General features: G+C 46.4%; 1 protein-coding gene and 1 long non-coding RNA gene across 3 annotated transcripts in view; both read left to right on the top strand.

Annotated features, from left to right (window-relative positions):
• Positions 1 to 12530, top strand: part of LOC149977354 (uncharacterized) — a 460718-nt gene that overhangs the window by 328992 nt on the left and 119196 nt on the right. The gene's annotated exons all lie outside the window — the stretch shown is intronic.
• Positions 1 to 12530, top strand: part of LOC110491181 (FYVE, RhoGEF and PH domain containing 1) — a 166234-nt gene that overhangs the window by 126623 nt on the left and 27081 nt on the right. For both annotated transcript variants that reach the window (XM_090204038.1, XM_090204039.1), the window contains exon 7: positions 3038 to 3176. In XM_090204038.1, coding sequence (XP_090060164.1) covers positions 3038 to 3176 — 139 coding nt within the window. The remainder of the gene's footprint in view (positions 1 to 3037; positions 3177 to 12530) is intronic.

Genomic DNA, 12530 nt, shown 5'->3' with positions numbered 1-12530 from the left:
AGAGATATACCTGCTGGAGCGAGTGCTACAGTTGGGTGCTGCTATGGTGACCAGCGAGCTGAGATAAGGGGGGACTTTACCTAGCAGGGTCTTGTAGATGACATGGAGCCAGTGGGTTTGGCGATGAGTATGAGGCGAGGGCCAGCCAACGAGAGCGTACAGGTCGCAGTGGTGGATAGTATATGGGGCTTTGGTGACAAAACGGATGGCACTGTGATAGACTGCATCCAATTTATTGAGTAGAGTGTTGGAGGCTATTTTGTAAATAACATCGCTGAAGTCGAGGATCGGTAGGATGGCCAGTTTTACAAGGGTATGTTTGGCAGCATGAGTGAAGGATGCTTTGTTGCAAAATAGGAAGCCAATTCTAGATTTGAAGTTGGATTGGAGATGTTTGATGTGAGTCTGGAAGGAAAGTTTACAGTCTAACCAGACACCTATGTAACAGGGTTATATTGGTGATTCCCCTTGACACTTTATTGTTAAGCCAATGGGTTTTTGGTTTGAGTTTTGTCTTGCCTTCACCTACTCAACATGGCATCTTATTGGCTGGTTTGCGTAGCTTGCTTATGAGGGGGGATGTTCCAGTTAGAATCGTCCCAGTGAACAAGCACCAAACCAGCGGTAAGTTGTTGGTTGCAAAGCACTGTACATCAAAAGTTATTTTTATACTCTCAAGTGATGATTTAAATGTACAATTTATATCAAATTGTTTGTAAATGTTATTCGAACATCACACATAAGATGCAGCGGTTTTTGGAGAATATTTGTTGTGCATTTTATTGTAAAGAATTCCCGCAGTATTAGCTAGCAACTTACTGTGTCTGGTGGGGGGGTTCATATATTTTGTACAGTGCGTGAGTGCAGAGTTGGATGGTGAGACGTGCATTGCATGACGTGCAATTTTGTGTCGTTCTTATCAGAATAAATCTACATGACTGGTGCTACATGTTGGAGTTCCGTGTCGATGACTGATTGTACACAACGCAAGAAGAGTACTGTTACACCTAGGTATTTGTAGTTGTCCACATATTCTAAGTCAGAACCGTCCAGAGTAGTGATGTTGGACAGGCGGGCAGGTGCAGGTAGTGATCGGTTGAAGAGCATGCATTTAGTTTTACTTGTATTTAAGAGCAATTGGCCACTGTGTTCTCGGGGGACCTTCAATGCTGAAAAAATATTTTGGTACCCTTCCCCAGATCTGTGCCTCGACACAATCCTGTCTCGGAGCTCTACAGACAATTCCTTTCAACTTCATGGCTTGTTTTTTTTGCTCTAATATCCACTTAATGGAATCAATTTTAGAACGAGGCTGTAACGTAACGAAATGTGGAAAAAGTCAAGGGGTCTGAAAACTTTCTGGGTCCATATAAAACCCCAGGCTGCCAGTTGGGGTGTAGATGAAGAGGAGTAGGTACACAGGTTAAAGAGGGATTTCTTGTTGTGTCTTGAGACAATTGAGACATTGATTGTGTGCCATACAGAGGGTGAATGGGCAAGACAAAATATTAAAATGCCTTTGAACAGGTTATGGTAGTAGGTGGTAGTGTGGTATGGTAGTAGGTGGTAGTAGGTGGTAGTAGGTGGTAGTGTGGTATGGTAGTAGGTGGTAGTAGGTGGTAGTAGGTGGTAGTAGGTGGTAGTGTGGTATGGTAGTAGGTGGTAGTAGGTGGTAGTAGGTGGTAGTAGGGTATGGTAGTAGGTGGTAGTAGGGTATGGTAGTAGGTGGTAGTAGGGTATGGTAGTAGGTGGTAGTAGGGTATGGTAGTAGGTGGTAGTATGGCATGGTAGTAGGTGGTAGTAGGGTATGGTAGTAGGTGGTAGTAGGGTATGGTAGTAGATGGTAGTAGGGTATGGTAGTAGATGGTAGTAGGTGGTAGTAGGTGGTAGTGTGGTATGGTAGTAGGTGGTAGTGTGGTATGGTAGTAGGTGGTAGTGTGGTATGGTAGTAGGTGGTAGTATGGTATGGTAGTAGATGGTAGTATGGCATGGTAGTAGGTGGTAGTATGGCATGGTAGTAGGTGGTAGTAGGGTATGGTAGTAGGTGGTAGTAGGGTATGGTAGTAGATGGTAGTAGGTGGTAGTAGGTGGTAGTGTGGTATGGTAGTAGGTGGTAGTGTGGTATGGTAGTGTGGTATGGTAGTAGGTGGTAGTATGGTATGGTAGTAGATGGTAGTATGGCATGGTAGTAGGTGGTAGTATGGTATGGTAGTAGGTGGTAGTGTGGTATGGTAGTAGGTGGTAGTAGGGTATGGTAGTAGATGGTAGTATGGCATGGTAGTAGGTGGTAGTATGGTATGGTAGTAGGTGGTAGTAGGGTATGGTAGTAGATGGTAGTATGGCATGGTAGTAGGTGGTAGTAGGTGGTAGTAGGTGGTAGTATGGTATGGTAGTAGGTGGTAGTGTGGTATGGTAGTAGGTGGTAGTAGGGTATGGTAGTAGATGGTAGTATGGCATGGTAGTAGGTGGTAGTATGGTATGGTAGTAGGTGGTAGTAGGGTATGGTAGTAGATGGTAGTATGGCATGGTAGTAGGTGGTAGTGTGGTATGGTAGTAGGTGGTAGTAGGGTATGGTAGTAGATGGTAGTATGGCATGGTAGTAGGTGGTAGTATGGTATGGTAGTAGGTGGTAGTGTGGTATGGTAGTAGGTGGTAGTAGGGTATGGTAGTAGATGGTAGTATGGCATGGTAGTAGGTGGTAGTATGGTATGGTAGTAGGTGGTAGTAGGTGGTAGTAGGGTATGGTAGTAGGTGGTAGTATGGTATGGTAGTAGGTGGTAGTATGGTATGGTAGTAGGTGGTAGTATGGTAGGTGCCAGACGCACCGGTTTGTGTTAAGAACTGCAACGCTGCTGGGTTTTTCACGCTCAACAGCTTCCTGTGTGATGTGTGTCTCTCTGTGTGTGTGTGTGTGTGTTCCTCTGTGTGTGTGTCCTCAGATAGAGGAGCGCTGTGGTAACCTGTGTTCCTCTGTGTGTGTGTCCTCAGAGAGAGGAGCGCTGTGGTAACCTGTGTTCCTCTGTGTGTGTGTCCTCAGAGAGAGGAGCGCTGTGGTAACCTGACCCTACAGCACCACATGTTGGAGCCGGTTCAGAGGATCCCTCGCTACGAGCTGCTGCTGAAAGACTACCTGCACCGTCTCCCTGGCGACCATGATGACTTTAAGGATGCACAGAGTGAGTGTTTGAACCCATCCCGGTCCTGCGTCATGCACTGCTATACACACACACACACACACACAGCCTTCACACCACTACACACACACACACACACACACACACACACACACACACACACACACACACACACACACACACACACACACACACCCTTCACATTGTGTCTCATTTCAGTGTTGTTTGTGCTGCTGCAAACTGTTAGAAAGCCAGCTCTGGATGCAACTCCATTGAGGGCTTTGACTAGTAGTCAACTGGGTGGGAGTTAATGAGGAATCACAAAATTCCATCCAGGTCGGCAGAAAGGGTCAGCCAATGAGTTAAACTACTCTTCAAACATTCCATAACTCCAGGGAGGGAAAAAAACATCAACCTTGTCTTTATACCTGTTCAGACTACACCCTCCAGGGGGCAGTAAATCACCAACCGTGTCTTTATACCTGTTCAGACTACACCCTCCAGGGGGCAGTAAATCACCAACCTTGTCTTTTAACCTGTTCAGACATCACCCTCCAGGGGGCAGTAAATCAACAACCTTGTCTTTTAACCTGTTCAGACTACACCCTCCAGGGGGCAGTAAATCACCAACCTTGTCTTTTAACCTGTTCAGACATCACCCTCCAGGGGGCAGTATGCACCATTTCAGTTTGTTTACCTACTCATAGAAGTAGTAGAAGAAGAAATGGAACCCCTTTAAAATAGAGAAAGCTCATCAATATGTCCCCCTGCATCACAACACTATATCAACGGTGTGATGACCTAATGGGTCGAATTTTGGAGATCATTACAGCCAAAATGACTTTATTTTCAACCCCGCTATGTAAACCAAGCTGATTTCCACTACAATTTCTCTGTTTTTTTATTGAGATTTGTTTAGCGAAGAAGATTAAAACATTACTTCAAACTACAGTACTTTTGGGTACCTTGCAATATGTAACTTTTTGGGCGACCTGACTGAATTCACATAGAAATGTGAGTTATAGATCTGTCATTCTCGCTGAAAGCAAGTCTAAGAAGGGGAGGATCTGTTCTAGGTGGGCTATTTCTATGCTTCCCGTTCTTTAAGTTTCTGTTTTGCGTCTTTTACTTTTGGTTTTGCGTCAAACAACATTTACGGTTATTGAAAATATATTTTACAGACGTTTAGATTGTACAATGATTCTCTACACTATGAATTGCTTGTTTTTGTCACATAAACAAAAAAATATTAGAAATTTTAGCAACCAGGGAAATGACAGAGCAATTTCTGCATATTGCACCTTTAACATTTCAACAACATGAAATCCACGTGTTAAACGTTGCCACGTTTTGGAAATAGCAAAAGAAGGCGTGTAATCTGCTTGACACGTTAAAGTTACTTACCTTACCGATCAGAAAGTCAGCTAATTTACATTCATCTGCAAATCCATTTGATATACACGGGCTAGTCCGGCTGGCATGTTTTTATTTTGTGCATCTGACTTGCCTAGTTAAATAAAGGTTAAATAAAGGTTAAATAAAGGTTAAATAAAGGTTAAATAAAAAATAAAAAATACATCCCTCCTCTTGTCATAATGTCATAATGTCATAATGTTATGATTTATTTCTATTTTTTATCTATCTCCAATAGCTCGTTAGCACCCCCTTGTGGTTGAATATATATATGTACCTATTCTAGGTCCTAGGATACAATAATGAACAATGTTGAACTAACAAATACCATCAAGGGATACCTTACAATTAACAATAACGAGCTCCTTGTGAAACAGCTGTGAATACCAAACTGGCAATATTTAAGATTTTTGTGGTACAGGTGTGTCATTCATTTATTTTCACACATTTTTTGTACACTCACATGGCAATCACAGACTGAAATAGTGCATTCTGGTGTGTAGAATAGAGAGGAGAGGTGGATGCTGTGTGGGTGGGAGGTTCCGCCTGTCACTTCGTTCTCAACAGGCAGCTAGTCTCAGAAGGGGGACTTGAAGAGGGAGACGGCGAAGTCCAGGCACTGCTGCTCTCTTTGTTCTGAGCGTTGGCAGTGCTCGTGTTTTTAGTTAATCTGTTTATCTCACATATTATGTGCCCAGTATGACAGAACAAGAGAACTTTCTTATCAGATAATGACAACATGACAATAACAGTAGCTGTAGATGATGTAAATGAAAAGTTGTATTGTGGTTTGTAAAGGAGGACATCAGGTGGATCCAGGTCTGGGTGTTGGGCAGAACCCCTAGGTCCTGGAGAACAGGTAACGGAGGACATCAGGTGGATCCAAGTCTGGGTGTTGGGCAGAACCCCTAGGTCCTGGAGAACAGGAAAAGGAGGACATCAGGTGGATCCACGTCTGGGTGTTGGGCAGAACCCCTAGGTCCTGGAGAACAGGAAAAGGAGGACATCAGGTGGATCCAGGTCTGGGTGTTGGGCAGAACCCTCTAGGTCCTGGAGAACAGGTAACGGAGGACATCAGGTGGATCCAGGTCTGGGTGTTGGGCAGAACCCTCTAGGTCCTGGAGAACAGGTAACGGAGGACATCAGGTGGATCCACGTCTGGGTGTTGGGCAGAACCCCTAGGTCCTGGAGAACAGGAAAAGGAGGACATCAGGTGGATCCAGGTCTGGGTGTTGGGCAGAACCCCTAGGTCCTGGAGAACAGGTAACGGAGGACATCAGGTGGATCCACGTCTGGGTGTTGGGCAGAACCCCTAGGTCCTGGAGAACAGGTAACGGAGGACATGAGGTGGATCCACGTCTGGGTGTTGGGCAGAACCCCTAGGTCCTGGAGAACAGGTAACGGAGGACATCAGGTGGATCCACGTCTGGGTGTTGGGCAGAACCCTCTAGGTCCTGGAGAACAGGAAACGGAGGACATCAGGTGGATCCAGGTCTGGGTGTTGTGCAGAACCCCTAGGTCCTGGAGAACAGGTAACGGAGGACATCAGGTGGATCCACGTCTGGGTGTTGGGCAGAACCCCTAGGTCCTGGAGAACAGGTAACGGAGGACATCAGGTGGATCCAGGTCTGGGTGTTGGGCAGAACCCCTAGGTCCTGGAGAACAGGAAAAGGAGGACATCAGGTGGATCCAGGTCTGGGTGTTGGGCAGAACCCCTAGGTCCTGGAGAACAGGAAAAGGAGGACATCAGGTGGATCCCGGTCTGGGTGTTGGGCAGAACCCCTAGGTCCTGGAGAACAGGAAAAGGAGGACATCAGGTGGATCCAGGTCTGGGTGTTGGGCAGCACCCCTAGGTCCTGGAGAACAGGTAACGGAGGACATCAGGTGCATCCAGGTCTGGGTGTTGGGCAGAACCCCTAGGTCCTGGAGAACAGGAAAAGGAGGACATCAGGTGGATCCATGTCTGGGTGTTGGGCAGCACCCCTAGGTCCTGGAGAACAGGTAACGGAGGACATCAGGTGGCTCCAGGTCTGGGTGTTGGGCAGAACCCCTAGGTCCTGGAGAACAGGAAAAGGAGGACATCAGGTGGATCCAGGTCTGGGTGTTGGGCAGCACCCCTAGGTCCTGGAGAACAGGTAACGGAGGACATCAGGTGGATCCACGTCTGGGTGTTGGGCAGAACCCCTAGGTCCTGGAGAACAGGAAAAGGAGGACATCAGGTGGATCCAGGTCTGGGTGTTGGGCAGAACCCTTTAGGTCCTGGAGAACAGGAAAAGGAGGACATCAGGTGGATCCAGGTCTGGGTGTTGGGCAGAACCACTAGGTCCTGGAGAACAGGAAAAGGAGGACATCAGGTGGATCCAGGTCTGGGTGTTGGGCAGAACCACTAGGTCCTGGAGAACAGGAGAACAAGAGTTAAAAGGTAGAAGGGTTGGAGACAGAGATGTAAACAAGAAAACACACAGGTTACAGGTAGATCAGGTATGTACAAATAAAATAAATAAAAAAATACAATAATGTTAACAGGAGACAGAAAAGAAAGGATACCTGTCTGTAAGGAATCATGTCAGAGGGGTTGATGAGGGAGGTGAGAAATAGAAGGAGGCCTCCAGAGATGGAGAAGCGAGGGATGGGATGAGTGGGCAGTTTGTTGGGCAATCAGAGGATGAGGATGAGGAGAGGTGGAAGAGGCCGAATCAAGACACACAAGGTGCTGAAGCTAGTTTTTCCTGTCACTTGTCCTCGACAGGCAGCCATTCTCAAAAGAGGGGCTTGAATTTTGCTCTCAAGCTGGTCGTCGTCTCGGAACATGGCAGAACCCCTGGAGTTCAAAAGCAGAATAACGGGAAGACGGGAGGAGTCAGGGGTGGCAGGATGAACACGTTCAATAATACAGGCCTGGTTTAGCTGGACGTTACTTAATGTTCAATAACACAGGCCTGGTTTAGCTGGACGTTACTTAATGTTCACTAACACAGGCCTGGTTTAGCTGGAAGTTACTTAATGTTCACTAACACAGGCCTGGTTTAGCTGGACGTTACTTAATGTTCACTAACACAGGCCTGGTTTAGCTGGACGTTACTTAATGTTCACTAACACAGGCCTGGTTTAGCTGGACGTTACTTAATGTTCAATAACACAGGCCTGGTTTAGCTGGACGTTACTTAATGTTCACTAACACAGGCCTGGTTTAGCTGGACGTTACTTAATGTTCACTAACACAGGCCTGGTTTAGCTGGACGTTACTTAATGTTCACTAACACAGGCCTGGTTTAGCTGGACGTTACTTAATGTTCACTAACACAGGCCTGGTTTAGCTGGACGTTACTTAATGTTCACTAACACAGGCCTGGTTTAGCTGGACGTTACTTAATGTTCACTAACACAGGCCTGGTTTAGCTGGACGTTACTTAATGTTCACTAACACAGGCCTGGTTTAGCTGGACGTTACTTAATGTTCAATAACACAGGCCTGGTTTAGCTGGACGTTACTTAATGTTCACTAACACAGGCCTGGTTTAGCTGGACGTTACTTAATGTTCAATAACACAGGCCTGGTTTAGCTGCTTAATTCTACTGCTGTTTATTATCTATGCCTAGTCACTTTACCCCCACCTACATGTACAAATTATCTTGACTAACATGTACCCTGCACATTGACTCGGTACCGGTACCCCCTGTATATAGCCTCGTTATTGTTATTTTAACAAAACCTTAGTTTATTTAGTAAATATTTTCTCAACTCTATTTTCATAAAACTGAATTGTTGGTTAAGGGCTTGTAAAGTCAGCATTTTCACCTGTTCTAGTCGGCTCATATGACAAATAAAATGTGATTTTATATTAGCATTGGAATGAGATGGGGATTACTGCGGGGGGTTACTGCGGGGGATTACTGCTGGGGATTACTGCGGGGGATTACTGCTGGGGATTACTGCTGGGGATTACTGCGGGGGATTACTGCGGGGGATTACTGCGGGGGATTACTGCGGTGGATTACTGCGGGGATTACTGCGGGGGATTACTGCGGGGGGTTACTGCGGGGGATTACTGCTGGGGATTACTGCGGGGGATTACTGCTGGGGATTACTGCTGGGGATTACTGCGGGGGATTACTGCGGGGGATTACTGCGGGGGATTACTGCGGTGGATTACTGCGGGGATTACTGCGGGGGATTACTGCGGGGGATTCCTGCGGGAGATTACTGCGGGGGATTACTGCGGTGGATTACTGCGGGGATTACTGCGGGGGATTACTGCGGGGGATTACTGCGGGGGATTACTGCGGTGGATTACTGCGGGGATTACTGCGGGGGATTACTGCGGGGGATTACTGCGGGGGATTCCTGCGGGAGATTACTGCGGGGGATTACTGCGGTGGATTACTGCGGGGATTACTGCGGGGGATTACTGCGGGGGATTACTGCGGGGGATTACTGCGGGGGATTACTGCGGTGGATTACTGCGGGGATTACTGCGGGGGATTACTGCGGGGGATTACTGCTGGGGATTACTGCTGGGGATTACTGCGGGGGATTACTGCGGGGGATTACTGCGGGGGATTCCTGCGGGAGATTACTGCGGGGGATTACTGCGGTGGATTACTGCGGGGATTACTGCGGGGGATTACTGCGGGGGATTACTGCGGGGGATTCCTGCGGGAGATTACTGCGGGGGATTCCTGCGGGGGATTCCTGCGGGGGATTCCGTACCTGGCAGCTGATACACCCCGTGGTCTGTAGGAAATGTTCTGTGCCGGGGCACAGTGGGGAAGTTGATATAAAAACACATCATATAACTTGAAGCACACATTCAGTGCACCAAGCAGTGTACCTTGCTCCATTGCCGGTCCACTAATGACTGTAAACACCTGTGAGCAGTCTCCAAGAGCCAACACAAATGGGCAAGGTCTGGACACCTCCGCCTGTTGCAGGACCATGTTGGTCCCAACCTGTTAGAGAAATAATTTGATTTTAGAATATGAGGACTTGTGGAAAGTATGGAGCAGCCAATCACTAGTCTAGCTAACACTTAACTGTTGTTGTCCTCCTGATTTCAGAGTCAGGAATGGCTCTTTGATGTTGTCGGCTCAATGCATCAGTAAATCAAATCAAATCAAATTTTATTTGTCATATACACATGGTTAGCAGATGCGAGTGTAGCGAAATGCTTGTGCTTCTAGTTCCGACAATGCAGTAATAACCAACGACTAATCTAACCTAATAATTCCACAACTACTACCTTATACACCCAAGTGTAAAGGGATAAAGAATATGTACATAAAGATATATGAATGAGTGATGGTACAGAACGGCATAGGCAAGATGCAGTAGATGGTATAGAGTACAGTATATACATATGAGATGAGTAATGTAGGGTATGTAAACAGTATATTAAGTGGCATTGTTTAAAGTGGCTAGTGATATATTTTAAATCAATTCCCATTATTAAAGTGGCTGGAGTTGAGTCAGTATGTTGGCAGCAGCCACTCAATGTTAGTGGTGGCTGTTTAACAGTCTGATGGCCTTGAGATAGAAGGGGGCTGTGCTTTTACTGGTTGGCTCTCCTCTGTGTCTCTCTCAATTGGGCTCCTGAGTGGCGCAGCGGTCTAAGTCACTGCATCTCAGTACTAGAGGCGTCACTGCAGACACCCTGGTTCGAATCCAGGCTGTATCACAACCGGCCGTGATCGGGAGTCCCATAGGGCGGAGCACAATTGGCCCAGCGTCGTCCGGGTTTGGCCGGTGTAGGCCGTCATTGTAAATAAGAATTTGTTCTTAACTGACATGCATAATTAAATAAAGGTTAAATAATAAAATATATATGTTTTTAAATACACACAGCCCCTGAGCCCCGCCCCCTTCTATTACAATGGTTGGATTTTCAAATCCGAACAATGAGAGGTCTCAACCGCTGACATAGTTAACTAGCTAGCCAAACGTCGATAAAAGCCATACATTTAGTTAGATTCCGCGACAACACTTCAGTACGCTAGCGTTGCGAGCATGGTCGCGAGGCTAAGGTTAGCACAGCCAGAGATACTGGCACAGAAAATGCTAGCTAACGTTAGCCAGCTACCTAATTATGATAGGACAACCTATTTTTTACCCTGAATGACCATCAAATTCAAAATTCATAACATTTGCTACTTACTGTTTTCATCAGCCAAAACACCCTTAATCTGTCTAAATAAAATATGCAGTTTCAAACTCGTCAGTCACTCAGTTGCACTAGAATACTTGCAATTATTCTGGTGGACTTCACACACTGGTGGCATGAGGAAATAGCATGGTTTCCATTTTGTAAAGTTTCTAAACCCCCTGATTGGTTACTGGTCTTGGAACTTGTTTCCACAGGTTTTCCACAGAAAAAACCCTCTGGTGAACAGTTTGCCACTAGTGGCAATACAAATTATCGTTGCCAAAGGTTGGCAGCAGATTCAACACTGGTAACAACATTTGCAAACTTCTGGCAAATATTTTGTGGTACACTATGTAGTTCACAGAGAATTTGTCACAAACCTGCAGGAAGTTTGCCGCAACAAACTTCATTTTTTGTAAAGGCTAGCAATGTCAATCTAAAATCTATCTAAAAACAGATTCAATTACTTCTTCCTATTTAACAGCATTGTCTTATATAAAGACAAATATAGGTTAAAGAAAGTGTTCTCTTTTCAGTCTTTTCAGTCAGCAGGTAGTCAGCAGGTAGTCAGCAGGTAGTCAGCAGGTAGTCAGCGGGTAGTCAGCAGGTAGTCAGCGGGTAGTCATTAGGTAGTCAGCAGGTAGTCAGTAGGCAGTCAGCAGGTAGTCAGCAGGTAGTCAGCAGGTAGTCAGCAGGTAGTCAGCGGGTAGTCAGCAGGTAGTCAGCGGGTAGTCATTAGGTAGTCAACAGGTAGTCAGCGGGTAGTCATTAGGTAGTCAGCAGGTAGTCAGTAGGCAGTCAGCAGGTAGTCAGCAGGTAGTCAGCAGGTAGTCAGCGGGTAGTCAGCAGGTAGTCAGTGGGTAGTCATTAGGTAGTCAACAGGTAGTCAGCAGGTAGTCAGCAGGTAGTCAGCGGGTAGTCATTAGGTAGTCAGCAGGTAGTCAGCGGGTAGTCAGCAGGTAGTCAACAGGTAGTCAGCAGGTAGTCAGTAGGTAGTCAGTAGGTAGTCAGCAGGTAGTCAGCAGGTAGTCAGCAGGTAGTCAGCGGGTAGTCATTAGGTAGTCAACAGGTAGTCAGCAGGTAGTCAGCGGGTAGTCATTAGGTAGTCAGCAGGTAGTCAGCGGGTAGTCAGCAGGTAGTCAACAGGTAGTCAGCAGGTAGTCAGTAGGTAGTCAGTAGGTAGTCAGCAGGTAGTCAGCAGGTAGTCAGCTGGTAGTCAGCAGGTAGTCAGCAGGTAGTCAACAGGTAGTCAACAGGTAGTCAGTAGGTAGTCACCGTCAAAAACACTGTCCTTGGAGAGCGATTCTGGGGTAATAAATTTGCGAATAAGCAGGTAGTCAGCAGGTAGTCAGCAGGTAGTCAGTAGGTAGTCACCGTCAAAAACACTGTCCTTGGAGAGCGATTCTGAGGTAATAAATTTGCGCATTAACCAAGCAAGCTTTTATGAGGTGAACTAGAACTGCCCGCATCCTCCGTCCTCCGCGACCGCGACAGGGTAAAAAAATAGAGCCCAAGCAACCAACATAGCAACGGGCGCTTTGGTTCATTACGTAATCCGGTCAGAATTTTGCCAGTTCCAGCAACATTCCGAGCAACGAAAGACAGAGTTCATTGAATCCCATTATAATGCAAGGGGAGATACTTTTTTGGCAGGTGGACACTATTTGGCTTGACAGGCTCTCTTTCTAACTCTATGTTTTCGTCCAATTGTGAACCAGTCTGAGACTCGCAATGCCAGGAGTATTCAACTCTTACCCTATGGGGTCCGGAGCTTGTTGGTTTTCTGTTTTACCTGATAATTAATTCCACACGCCTGGTGTCACTGGTCTAATTAGTGATGTCA

The sequence above is a fragment of the Oncorhynchus mykiss genome, chromosome 16 (genome assembly GCF_057628025.1).
Source record: "Oncorhynchus mykiss isolate SJ-2025 chromosome 16, ASM5762802v1, whole genome shotgun sequence".
Classification (NCBI taxonomy): Eukaryota; Metazoa; Chordata; class Actinopteri; order Salmoniformes; family Salmonidae; genus Oncorhynchus; species Oncorhynchus mykiss.
Note: the sequence above shows the minus strand (reverse complement) of the source record. Positions and strands in the feature narration are given on the sequence as shown.